General features: G+C 43.0%; 1 protein-coding gene across 1 annotated transcript in view; it reads right to left on the reverse strand.

Annotated features, from left to right (window-relative positions):
• The window catches only part of LOC126176674 (transient receptor potential-gamma protein-like), a 361,376-nt gene that overhangs the window by 108,288 nt on the left and 238,541 nt on the right, over nucleotides 1-14,547 (reverse strand). Inside the window, 1 exon segment of the mRNA XM_049923834.1 lies at nucleotides 4,562-4,603. Within this exon segment, the coding sequence (XP_049779791.1) occupies nucleotides 4,562-4,603 (42 nt within the window).

Below are 14,547 nucleotides of genomic sequence, written 5' to 3' on the forward strand. Positions count from 1 at the left end.
GCGCATCTTCACCCCCCACATCCATGGCGAGGTCCATCTTTGCAACCACGACACCATGCAGCGCGGTACATGCCGAATGGCCCGCTCAGGATTGGCATCACGTTCTCTTCACCGATGAGTGTCGCATATGTCTTCAATCAGGCAATCGTCAGAGACGTGTTTAGAGGCAGCCCGGTCAGGCTGAACGCCTTAGACACACTGTCCAGCGAGTGCATCAAGGTGGAGGTTCCCTGCTGTTTTGGGGTGGCTTTATGTGGGGCCGCCGTATGCCGCTGGTGGTCATGGGTCATGGAAGGCACCGTAACGGCTGTACGATACACGAATGCCATTCTCCGACCGATAGTGAAACCAGATCGGCAGCATATTGGCGACGCATTCGTCTTCACGGACGACAATGCGCGCCCCCATCGTGGACATCTTGTGAATGACTTCCTTCAGGCTAACTACATCGCTCGACAAGAGTGACCAGCATGTTCTCCAGACATGAACCCAATCGAACATGCCTGGAATAGAATTAAATAGCTATTTTTTGGACGACGTGACACACCAACTACTCTGAAGGATCTACACCGAATCGTCGTTGAGGAGTGGGACAATGTGGAACTTCAGTGCCTTGACGAACTTGTGGATGGTATGCCACGACGAATACATGCATGCATAAATGCAAGAGGACATGCTACTGGGTATTAGAGGTACCGATGTGTACAGTAATCTGAAGGTCTCGCTGTATGGTGGTATAACATGCAATGTGTGGTTTTCATGAGCAATAAAAATGGCTGCAATGATATTTATGTTGCTCTCCGTTCCAATTTTCTGTACAGGTTCCAGAACTCTCTGAACCGAGGTGAGGCAAAACTTTTTTGATTTGTGTAGGTTTGATCTTCCGACTCATCTGTATTAAATTACATTTTTGCACATTAAGGGCTAACTGCCACTCACTACACCAACTGGAGGTTTTGTCTAAGGTGTCTTGTATTTTCCTACAGTCGCTCAACTTGTACGCCTTACCGTATACCACGATATCATCAGCAACCAACTGCAGACTGCTGCCGCCCTGTCCGCCAAATCATTTGTGTGTGCGGTGAACAACAGCGGGCCTACTGCGCTTTCCTGGGGCACTCCTTGCCTGAATGAACACTCGCCGTCGAGGACCACATACTGGGTTCTATTATTTAAGAAGTCTTCGAGCCACTCACATATTTGTAAACTTGTTCTATATGCTCGGGGATTCAGCCTGTTGCCCTTCATTCGTAGTTCGCAGTATATCATGTAAGAAAAGGGCAATCTGAGTTTCGCACGAGCGATGCTTTCTGAAACCATGCTGACTCGTGCATATAAGCTTCTCAGTCTCAAGAAAGTTTATTATCTTCGACCGCGCCCTGGTTCCCGGGTTCGACTCCCGGCGGGGTCAGGGATTTTCTCTGCCTCGTGATGACTGGGTGTTGTGTGATGTCCTTAGGTTAGTTAGGTTTAAGTAGTTCTAAGTTCTAGGGGACTGATGACCACAGATGTTAAGTCCCATAGTGCTCAGAGCCATTTGAACCATTTTTATTATCTTCGAACTCAAAATACGTTCAAGGATTCTGCAGCAAACCGAAGTTAGGGATATTAGTCTGTAATTTTGTGAGTCTGTTCTTTTACCCTTCTTATGTACAGGAGTCACTTGCGCATTTTTTTTCATTCGCTTGGAACTTTGTGGTGGGCGAGAGATTTATGATAAAAGCAAGCTAGCTAAGGTTCAAATTGTTCAAATGGCTCTGAGCACTATGGGACTTAACATCTGTGGTCATCAGTCCCCTAGAACTTAGAACTACTTAAACCTAAGTAACCTAAGGACATCACACACATCCATGCCCGAGGTAGAATTCGAACCTGCGAGCGTAGCGGTCGCGCGGTTCCAGACTGTAGCGCCTAGGACCGCTCGGCCACCCCGGCCGTCGCCAGCTAAGGGGCAGTGCCGTAATCTGCATAACCGAAATGGGATTCCATCCGGACCTGGTTATTTATTTGCTTTAAAATCTTTCAGCTGTTTCTCTACGCCAGGGATGTTTATTAGTATGTCGTCCATACGGGACTCTGTCCGAGGGTCAAATGACGGTGTGTTTGTACGCTTCTCCTGTGAGAACGATTTCTTCAACTTGAAATTTAATACTTTGACTTTCGTTTTGCTATCTTCAACTGGCACAGCAGGCTGGTCAGCAAGGAACTGAATGGAAGCCTTAGAATCGCTTAGCGATTTTACATACGACCAGAATTTTCTCGTATGCTCTGCCAGATCTTCTGCTGAGGTATGACCGTGGTAGTTGTTTTGTGCTTGCCGCATAGATGTTCTGACAGATACATGAAGCCCTAATGACCTGTGCTTGTCGGTATTTGTGCGTTCTTCTTTGAACCGTAAGTGCAACAGCCTCTGCTTCCTCAACATCTTACGAATTTCGATATTAAACCATGACGGGTCTTTTCCATCCCTTATCCACTTAGTAGACACATAACTCTCAAGACCACGGTTTAAAATCTCCTTAAACTATGTCCATAATTCCCCTACGTCCATCTTACTGGAGCTAAGTGATGTCAGTTCACTGTCTAAGTGAGATGTCTAAGTGTTTATCTACTCTGTCTAGCACAAACACTCTCCTTGACTAATTTATCAACGTCCGTAATCACAGTTGTTGTAATGAGATCATGATCGCTAATCCCCGTTTCCATACTGACACTGTCGGTAAGGTTCGGTCTATTCGTAGCGACGAGGTGTAACATAGTTTCATTGCTTGTGGGCTGGGCTGCTGAGCTAGCTGCTCAAGACAACTTCATAAGTATTTCGCACGACTGGCTGTTTGTACATTCCCCCCCCCCCCCTCCCCCCCCCTCCCCCCCCCGCATTGAATGGATAGACATCCAAGTTTGTACTCGGTAGGTTAAAGTCGTCTCCTGCTAGTATTTCACGGTTTCCTGCTGACTTGAAGTGCACACCTGACCTATTTGGGGGGACTCTACAGTCCTCAACCATGTGGCTCACGCCCATGAAAGCGCTGCCTAGCTTCGAAGTCTCTGGTTTAAGTCTTCCACTCGACGTAGACCCAGAAAACTACGATCAGTTCTTGTGAGAATGCTGCAAACTACGAACTAGGTTCAAAATCCTTGAACAAGGCTGATCTTCTCAACCTTTTTTGGCAGTCACTGAAATGATCGGATCCCAGACGACAGACATCGCGTGTTTCAACGTGAGCATTTGAACCTTTTTCCCTCAATGGCTGCCGGAATGAAAGCTCTTCCTCGTTTTGAATGAGGCCCTAAAGAACACACACAGCCCACCTGCTGTTCCTTCCTATCCCTCGGTGCCATTTCCCTGAGGGGCATCATTATCCGTCGTACATCTGAACGCAACATGATGAACAGAGCCGCACTCTTTTGCGCCTGTCTCCTTTGGCTCGTGACACAGCACACTTCCCCACATGGGCTCTGTTTCAGTTTGAGTGGAGACAGCACCTCGAATTTACTGGTTAGGAGGATGCATAAAGACACTTTCTCCCTGGTTATTGTCTCATCTGTACGGGGCGCCTAGTGGGCGAGTAGTGATAGAACCTGTGCTTTCGTATGAGGAGACAGACTCCACGAGGGAGCATAGTACTCGAGCTACGTTTAGATCCCTGGTACGTGGCTCTCGGTAGCCATCCAACCTCACACATTCGCGGCAGGTTCCCGTCGTGAGACAGCAGTGAAGTCGACTTCCAGTTGTTTATGAACGTCAGCTAATTCATCCCGTACAGAGAACAGCATTCACAGAGGAGCTGTATTATGAATTGTACAAGGTTTTACAGAACGGTAAAAAAATAACTTCAAAGCAAGCTTTCTGACACTCGATTAATTTCTACGTTTGATACAGTGTCTTGGAACTCTAGCATTAAGAAGAACAAACGTTTACTCCATAAACCGCCTGCAAGCGATACACTCCCGTCAGCTGACAAAGGTACTGGTCCATATTATGACGTCATGTGCTGCCCGTCTCCCTGTCTATGGCCTTCGCTAGTGCCTTTCTGAAGTGTATTTAGGAATGAGCGGTGCTGGGACGGAGTGCACAAGCTAGCCGGCCGCGGTGTGCAGGGAGTGAGAGGGGGGATCAGCACTGTACAAAAATCTCGAAATTATCCTGCAGTATGAGCGAGCAACGGAGGCGCGCATCGTACCAGTGGTCTACATTGTGGGTTTGGTTACTCGCGCCGCTCCCTCAGGCGCACACAGAAATCTGGTCACTTTTCTGCGTTCCTCGGCTGCTCACACCAGTGTAGGAACGGATGCGTGGACCGTATCACAGCGGCAAAGAAACTAAAGCGGATTACCACGTGAAAGGCACGTCGTGAGCCGTATGGTCACTCTTACACTGACAGCAAAGAAAGCTGTGTTTTGGTGAAAGCACGGACAATGTTTAACTTGCTTCCGCAGTTGAATAAGATGCCTTGTGGTAGAGACCCCAAGCAGAATGCTAGGGCAGAAGAGCTGTAAGAGCTACGAGGCAGTGGTGGAGTAGCGTGGAGTAGAGCAGAGTTGCGTGGGAGACACTTACCTGGTACCGGAAGTCCCTCTCGCTCGCTTGCTTCACCTTCCGCTGCAAAGAAACAACCATCAGACCATCAGACATGCAGCTTATCAGACTAATAAACGATGAATGGCTAGACATGCATGGCATAAAAAGAAAACTAATCCACATTAATAATTAATAGATGTATTGAGTTCATTTCGATTCAGTTACTTTTTCTGAGATTAATATAATAAATGTTGCAGGCTGTGCCTACTAACATTTTTGTGAAACTCCTGAAGTAAACTGTATTGATGTATACGAATTTCTGTTTTTTTTTTCCATGAAACTGAATATTGCAAAAATATATGTCAGTAATTTTATAGCATCGTTTTTTCTTAGTTATAATGAAAATGTTAATATACAGGAGGTTTAAAATAACAAAACAAAATACATTCAGAGGATAAAGCTAAAAATGTTTACTAAAACATCGTATAAAAATACACACTGGTATTGGAGTTTATTTCATAAACATTGTCACTGCACAAATAAAATTATTCCTTCAGAATGTATGCCCTAATATTGTAACGTTGTTGCTTTAATTTGTTCTGCAATCGGTGCTGCTATTCACGACCATAAAAGTGGGTTAAAAGCTGTGAGCTGTCTGGGGAAGTTAACCTTGCATTACTGCGCAACTGTTTCACCAGGTATCCAGTCTAGCTTACCAAATTCCCAACCAGACTAACATTAATTATAATCTTTTAATAGTCATACGACAACCGGTGATTATATATATATATATATATATATATATATATATATATATATATATATATATATATATATATATATAAAGAGAATTTAAATAAAAAGAAATAAATCAGTTTATATTTGGAAATTTATTGTAACATTGATCATTGAAATTTCAGCATATTAAACGTGAGTCATAACTAAGCTGGTGCCTTATTTAGGACCGTGAAAATGTGAGTTTGTAATCTTACGGAACACATCAAATATGGAGCCGAGATTGGGAGACTGCATACAACACTGCATTCATAAAATAACACACGAAGAACGTTGAAACATATGCAAGAGGAAATTAACCACAACCAACCGATTCAATTTTCACCCAAAGAAGTTACGTTCGTAGCGCAATCCTGGCCGTCATGAAATTACCACACACTGGTATACTAAATTCATACTAACTCTCTGTGAAATCTTCCCGAAAAGAATAGCTGAGGGCTATTTGATGCTTACACCACATGCTTCACGTGGTCAACTTGTTTTACACAAAGAGTGTAACTCCACAATAATTTTCATAATTAAAATAAATTACATCGAAACGCAATTTACTAAAGAAAAACCTCGAACTGGTTACTATCGTCTTACTATTAACCTGATGGGTCAAACAACTGTATAAGCACGTGGTACTGGTCTCACAAAGTACACCCCACGTGGGTTGAACATAAAGAAAAGTTGCTATATTGAAAAATACTGTCAAGACGAGACGTTATAATCTCACACACATTCGCATTTAAGATTGATGATCTTAGTTAGAGTTACTGATCAACACGTGGTTCCACTTTACTCACAAAGTAGTGACAAAGCAACTACCGGAAGATATTCTGAACTTCACACTCGAAATACACTGCGTTGCAATTTAAGATAACATTAGATATTTTAGAGCTAAACCTGAAATAAAGGTGATTAAATTTTCAGTTAGGCTGAACTTAAGAAATCCATTGTCCTACGGACTTAGCAGACACGCGCTTAACTAGAGATCTTACCACTTCAGACGCTCGCCACGGACAGACTGACGTGGTCCCTTCCTGAGGGTGGCTCACAAATACAAACGTAAGTGGCCAGAGAGGCAGCTTCCTATACCAACATGACAAGGGACGGACAGGACCATACTAAGGATAGAAACCTCTTTGCTTTCAGAAAGCGTAGCTACCTGTTCCGACGTTGGTCCTACTGTTCTCTAGCAGACAGGCTTGTCTGCTACCATCCAGCACGCAACTAGAAATACATTTTCCAGAATGAGATTTTCACTCTGCAGCGGAGTGTGCGCTGATATGAAACTTCCTGGCAGATTAAAACAGTGTGCCCGACCGAGACTCGAACTCGGGACCTTTGCCTTTCGCGGGCAAGTGCTCTACCAACTGTGCTACCGAAGCACGACTCACGCCCGGTACTCACAGCTTTAGAAATACATTTGCTCATTCATCCTCTCACACAGAAGGGAAGGGGGATGACAGTACCTTATCATATACAGTATATAAAAGAAAGCGGATGTAGGTTCCATATGAGACTGTGTGACATGAATTACATATAAACTGTGTTTTAAAGTGTAGTAGTGTGACAGATCGTTCTTGTTTATGTGTAAAAGTAACACGTTTCACTGCTCAGTCTCCTTCCAGATAGTGAGAAACACCGCAGTAAATTTAGAAGAGGAATTTATGCCGTAAATGACAACAGATTTAAGAAATTAACATGAAAGGAATCCAACAGAGACCTTTCAATACGATGTTTTAAAAAATTTTAGTGTTATTAATAATTAACTTCATCAAGAGTCATTTCAATATTTAATGAACATCTGGGAATCCTAGCAAAGTAGTTTCTATTTAAGGCAAGATCACATCAGCAGAAAGTGAGTCGTGATTTGAAGCGGATAACTATATTGCAAACGATCGTGAAATGTAAAGTTTCTGTACTGGAAAGGTTTCTACAAGTTGATTTGTCGTGTTTTATTTTATAGCTTTCTAGACGGGGAAATTTTAACAAGAATTTGCTTGTAAAATTAATAGTTCGGAGGAACTAAAGGAAATTTGTCCAACTGTATACGAATTGTTATGTTTCATGCAACAGCAACTACAATTGCATCTATTTTCCTCTTATTTGTTGTAATTGTAAACCTAGTATCTTCACAGTATTTATTTTAAATGTCACTGAAAAAGATCAAACTGTTTTTATAAATAACTGAAATCTGTGAAACCTACAACTGATAATTCTTTGTCAAATTTTCTGTCATAGTTCCGTGTAATTTAAGCTGGTGACTGGTTTAGAACGTAGCCGTTCATTTTAAAATCAGACGTGCATTAAAAGTATTAATCGAAGCAAAATTCCACTGACATTGTACGTGGTTAACATTCACACAATACACAGTCATACAAAACATATTCATTACACGTGTGATACGTTCAGCAGATGAAAATGGCACTGAAAGCACAAGTTAACGATGGCAGCTTCATCTGCACGCTGTGATGAGATTACTCTATATGCGATGTATGACTATGTATTGTGTGGACGTCGCCCAAATATGTCAGTTGAATTTTGCTTTGATAAACACTTTTAGCGCAGCCTGAGTGTTGAACGTCCCGTCGACAACGAGGTCAAAAAAAATGGCTCTGCGCACAATGGGACTGAACTTCTAAGGTCATCAGTCCCCTAGAACTTAGAACTACTTAAACCTAACTAACCTAAGGACATCACACACATCCATGCCCGAGGCAGGATACGAATCTGCGTCCGTAGCGGTGACGCGGTTCCAGACTGTGACAACGAGGTCATTAGGGGCGTTTAGGGAGGGACGGAGAAGGAAAGCGGCGGTGCCCTTCAGAAGGAACCCTCCAGGCATTTGCCTGGAGCGATGTAGGGAAATCACGGGAAACCTAAAGCAGGATGGCCGGACGCGGGTTTGAACCGTCGTCCTCTCGAATGCAAGTTCAGTGTGCTGACCACTGCGCTACCCGCTCGGTGTCTGTGGAAACGAACGCGTACGTTCGAAACTAGTCACCACTGTAAATATTACTCGCAATTGCGTCAGAAATTTAAACGAAGATTTACCAGTGGAAGGTTGCCGGTCCTTCCCCAACAACATGGCGGAACTACATAAGCCAGTCTGTGACATTTTTGTTGCTATGTTTCCCCTTTCCTTAGGTTTTACTTTCTTACGTAGCATTTTCCTTCTTTCCCTGCTTTCTTTGAGTGTGTGCTTCAGTTTTCTTAGAGCTGTCCACATTCGTTCCTTTTAATGTGTGTCAGGGCGCTCATGACCTCGATGTTGAGCGCCCATAAGCCCCAACACACACACACACACACACACACACACACACACACACTGAACTGTATGAACTATTATTTATTAAGAAAATTGGAGAGAGTCATTAAACCGAAAATTAACAAACTATACAGGGACGGTACGTTCCAAGATGGCTTAGGAAATAAGGTCGAAGATGCGTGCTTACTGAAGTTACTAAACTTTTACACTGGATACAAAACATTTTTTTCTCATTTCTATGTTGTTTCGTGGAGCTGTTACTGAACTTGCTTGAAAATGAAGCTCCTCTCGTATCCCGAGGAATATATACAGTGTCTGACAATCGCCACACGCAGAAGTGGGCTCCTAGTGTGGCAGGACACGCCGGTCACCGCACCAGCAACGACAGGCAGAGGGAGGGAGAGAGGGAGGCTGCTGGAGGCGGCGGCGGCCCCCGAAACAACTTACTCCTTGGCGCTACAGCCCATGCCTTGGCCTCCCTGATGATCACAGCCCAATCCTGACGATTTTCTGCTCGTTTCCTCCATCTCCTGACTCCAGTCTTTCTCAAATCATCTTCCACATCCTCCAGCCGTCGTTTCCGGGGATCCTCTTTGCTCCTTTTGCCACCTGGATTTCCTGTGTAAATCTTTTTGACAGCTCGATCCTCTGACATTCGCTCTACATGGCCCAGCCATCTTAATCTGTTACACTTAATTTCAGTCACCGAGTCAGGATTTTTCAACAGTTCTTCCAATTCCTTGTTTCTCCTTATTCTCCATTGCCCCGCCTCATACACGGCTCCAAAAATCTTTCTTAATATTTTCCTCTCCGATCTCCTCGAGAGCTCTTCTTCTGCTACAGTCATTGTCCACGTTTCTGAGCCATACATTACCACCGGTCTTACGACTGTTCAATAGACAGTCACCTTCCTTTTTCTGCTCACGCTACGTGACTAAAGGATCTCGATCAGGGCCCAGTAAGCTCTATTCCCTGCAACAATCCTAGATTTTATTTCTTCTCTCTGCTATCCTCCATAACCGGCACTTCTCACATCTGTCATAATTACCTCTGTCCAACTTAATATATTTCTCTTTAGCAACAGAATTTTTCCTCGAAGCAAGTCCCAAAGCAAGTCCCAACTGTTCTGCCTCCTTTTCCAGTCTGCCAAATCCTTCTTCCCTTTCTTTCAAACTTGTAGACAAAGTACACACATCATCAGCATAAGCTAGATTTTGGTGCATACGGTTAAACAGAGTTATCCGTCTCTACCCTTTGCATCACTCTCTCCAAGCCTGTGCTGAAGAGTAGCGTGGATAATACATCATCCTGCCTTAATCCTTGGATGACCTCAAATTCTGTAGAAAGTTTTCCTTCTACTTTTACCTGGAATTTTGTGCTGGTGAGGGCCATTTGTACCAGTCTGGTAAGTTTACTTGGGAATTCCATCTTCATATTAAGGTGACATATACCTTTTTCCTTTTAACACTATCATAGGCCTGTTTAAAGTCTACAAATAGTTGGTGTACATCAACATTATATTCATAACACTGTTTCATTATTTGCCTTGTAATGAAGATTGTTCATCTGCCCCGTCGAAAACCGCACTGGTACTGTCTGAGTATTTCTTCTGTAATTGGTGTAAGTCTCATAGCAATCACTTTGGCTAATACTTTGTGCACCACGCTGACTAAAGCAATACCGCGATAATTTTCACAGTTTGCTTCGTCCATCTTCTTATGAATCTGGCATATAATGGCCATGTTCCACTGGTCTGGCATCTCTTCCTTTTCCCATATTTTCACTATCAGCTGATGTACCAATCTTGTTAGATGATCATCTCCACCCTTGATCATATCTGCTGAAATGTTATCATTACCTGGAGCCTTATTATTATTTAAGCTTCTAATTTCTAACTTCCTTTATTGTTGGTACAGGTACAGGTCTTTCATCTTGACTAACATTCTGCCACTGTTGGTGACCCTTTGTTTCGTTTTCTTCCAGAACTTCTCTTTCTGTAGTGACATTCAGCTGCTCACGAAAATATTCGGCCCATCGGTCTAGAACCTGTTCTTCTTCTCCTATAAAATTTCCTTCTTTATATCTGCAGAATACTGTACGTGGTTGGAAGCCTTTCTTCAGTTCCTGAACTCTCTTGTAGAATTTTCTTACTTCTTGATCATTATATTCTTCTTCTAGCTCCGTAATCCATCTCCTCTCTAGTTCTCGTTTATTTCTTCTGCAAATCCTATCTGCCACTGACCTTTTCTTCATGAATTCTTCTGTATTATATCTTGTTGTCCTGTTTATTATTTTCTTCCTTGCCTCATTTCTCTCTTCCACTGCCTTTTTACAATCTTCATCATACCATCCTGCCCTTCTCACCCTTTCTTCTAAACCTAAGACTTCTTCTGCAGTTTCGGGTAGAGCTTCTTTAATCACACTCCACTTCCCTTCGATGCTTTCCAGATGTTGGCTTTGTTTAGCCTAACACTTTTTCTGCATTTCTGTTTCAAACTTTTCGGATACTTCCTTCTCTTTCAATTTGGAAACATTCTGTCTTTGCGGAGCGTTTCTCTTCCCTCTGGATCTATAGACGGCTATGCTTTGTCTGTATTTGACTCTTACCATATAATGATCCGGATCGCAGTCAGCCCCGCCTCCCCCTGCAGCTATCAACTTCAAGGATGTCAGACACACGTCCCCTGTCGATTACCACATGCTCAGTTTGATTAAAAGTTGCGCCATCTGGCGAGCGCCACGTGGCTTTCCTTATGTTCTTTCTCTGGAGCCATGCACTCTTCACTACCATTGCACTGCCCGTGGAAATTTATTCGACACCTCATACAAGCTTTCATTTCCTACTGTTTTTGTAAAGGCTTCTTCTTTTCCCACTTCTGCACTGAAATCACCCATCAGTATCTTTACATCACTCCTTGGTACGTCTTCTAATTCCTGTTCCAGTCGACCATAAAATTCATCTTTCACTTCATCCTCATTATCTTCTGTGGGTGCATACACACATACTAGAGTGATGTTGAAGAAGCGGGCCTTCATTCTCAAAGTACACATACAATAAACAAATATACATACACCAAAGTGTCTTTTATTAAATATGCATGGCGAAAACGTTCCACGTATTTTTAACGCTATTATGAGTGTTGCGCGTGCCACGATTATCTGTTTTTTTTTTTCGAAAACTAATCAATAATTATATGACTCCTTTTATAAGAGTTATTTTTGAATCATCCTAGTCAGTGTGTTCGTGCAGATTGATATTGGTGGATTTGTTGAAATACAAGGATCGGAACTTAAATAGTGGCAACTATTTATTCACAACCGATACAAAAGAATTACATGTTTGAGCCTGTTACTGTCCTTCAGAGTAGTCACCAGCGTTGTGTAGAACCCGTTGCCAGCGATGTGGAAGGCGTAGTATACCTGTTCTGTTGATGGTGCGAATGGAGCAGTCTAAAGTTAGGGTGATTGTCGTGTACGACTGTGTTGGTGTTATCCTAACGCATTACGTTCCTCCACGGCAGACCGTCAATGCACAGTAATACTGTTCGTTTTTGGAGCATCACCTGCGACCAGCTTTGCGAAAGAAGCGGCGACGCCTTCTGCGCAACCCACCCAACGTTTTGCACGACAATGCGCGGGTGCATACAGCGCAAGCTGTGGCTGCTCTGTTCGGTAGATGGACTTAAGTCCTTGTGACTTTGATTTGATTCCTATGATGAAGGACCACTTCGTGGCATTCGCATCGGAACTGTTGCAGAGATTCGACAGGCAGTGGGGCACTCCGTTCGCACCATCAACAGAACAGGCTCTGCTAACGGTATACTACGCCTTCCACATCGCTGGCAACGGCTTCTACACAACGCTGGTGACTGCTCTGAAGGACAGTAACAGGTGCAAACATGTAACTCTTCTGTATCGGCTGTGAATAAATAGTTGCCACTATTTAAGTTCCAACCTACGTATAATCACAAGAAAACCTCGATGTTATGAAGCTCCATTTGTGTGCACTGAACTACCAACTTTTGATAATATTCAGTCTTATACTCGGTGACGGGTTTAATTAACTAATTAATTTTATGTCATCAGTCTCTCGAATTGTGTGATGCGGCTCGCTACGAATTCCTCTCAGCAGCCAACCACTGTCTCAGAGCAGCGCCTGCGCCCTACATCCTCAGTTATTTGTTTGACGTATTCCATTCTCTCTCTCCGCTCCACAGTTTTTAAGCTCTTCTGCTTCGGAGGTTATTCCCTGATGCCCTAACACACTACCTATCATCCTGTTCCTCCTTATTGACGGTGTTTTCGTGTGTTCTTTGCTTCGCAGATTATGCGGAGAACCTCCTCATTTCATACCTTATCAGTCCACCTAATTCTCAACATACTTCTGCGGCACCGCATCTCAAACACTGCGATTCTCTTCTGCTCCGGTTCTCCCGCTGTCCATGAGTCACTAGCATCCAATGCTGTGCTGCAAATGTACTGTGGTGTCACCGCCAGACACCACACTTGCTAGGTGGTAGCTTTAAATCGCCCGCGGTCCATTAGTACATGTCGGACCCGCGTGTCGCCACTGTCAGTGATGGCAGACCGAGCGCCACCACACGGCAGGTCTCGAGATACGTACTAGCACTCGCCCCAGTTGTACAGCCGACGTTGATAGCCATGATTCACTGACAACTACGATCTCATTTGCCGAGACGATAGTTAGCATAGCCTTCAGCTACATTTGCTACGACCTAGCAAGGCGCAATTACCAGTATAGATATTGAGAGTCTATGATTGTATCATCAAGAGCGATGTTCTACAAATGTGGATTAAAGTTAAGTATTCCAGAAGCTACATACTTTTCTTTATAGCATTCATTACGTATCCTGTTTCAGACCTCACGCCAGCCTGCGTGAGCTTAGCGTGCATTTCGGTCTCCTCAAACAAACAGTGTTGGCAAATCTGCCGACACTTCATGTACATTCTCAGATATTTAATCTTCAAGTTAAAGGCATATGTTTGACACCGGTAGTCTTTTTTTGGCTCGGAATGCCACTTTTTTCCTGAGTAAAGCTATTTTTTATGTCCTTGTTTCGTCCGTCATGGGTTATTTTGCTTACAAGGTAGCAGAATTCCTTAACTTCGACCACTTCGTGATCACCTATTTTGATGTTAACTTTCCCGCTATCCCCATTTCAGCTACTTCTCATTACTTTACTGTAATTTAATTAATTACTACATTATTATTATTATACAAATTTGGCCGTTAAAGACCGTGAAAACAGTTATTTCTTGCGCTTCTGGGAAGTCTTCTTTCTCTCAGTCCACACTTCTTTCATTCTTGCGCTGAAGGCGGCTTTTCTCTCTTCAGACCATTTAGTTCCACAAGTCTTCTTAATTTTCACACCGAAACCCGTGAATGAATTCAGTTTTTTTTTTTCTAAAAAGGTTTCTGTTAAATATTGTTTCCTGATCTATGTCCATTTCTTTTAGATCTCTTTCTGTGTTGATAAACCACAAATTTTTATTTTTTAGATTTGCGATGTACCAAAATATTTGTTTCGTAAGCCTATTCGGGTTCATCCTCATGATGTGAGCATAAAAGGAGCGTCTTCTTTTTCTAATTTCGTCTGTAATTTTGCTGCACTTCGTATACACATCTTTGTTGCTTTTTAGTCTGTATACAGGCTTGCCTTGATCATCTGTTATTTTCCTGTGTCCAAGAATTGTCCTCACAATTCTTCTTTCACGATTTTCTATCTGTTCTGCGTATGTAAAATTTGCCAGTGTTTCTGATGCATGTAGTATCTGCGGTCTAATGACAGCCTGGTAATGTCTGAGTTTAATGTTTTTGGATATACATTTTTTTTAATACATTTGTCTACAGTAGTGAGTTGCTGTCTCTAGTTTTTGTATTCTAGCCCTGCAGGCTGGATGACCTTTTGCCACAGGCTGAATTAGTTCACCAAGATATTTAAAATGTTTAGAT

Source organism: Schistocerca cancellata, chromosome 3 (assembly GCF_023864275.1).
Source record: "Schistocerca cancellata isolate TAMUIC-IGC-003103 chromosome 3, iqSchCanc2.1, whole genome shotgun sequence".
NCBI classification, from domain to species: domain Eukaryota; kingdom Metazoa; phylum Arthropoda; class Insecta; order Orthoptera; family Acrididae; genus Schistocerca; species Schistocerca cancellata.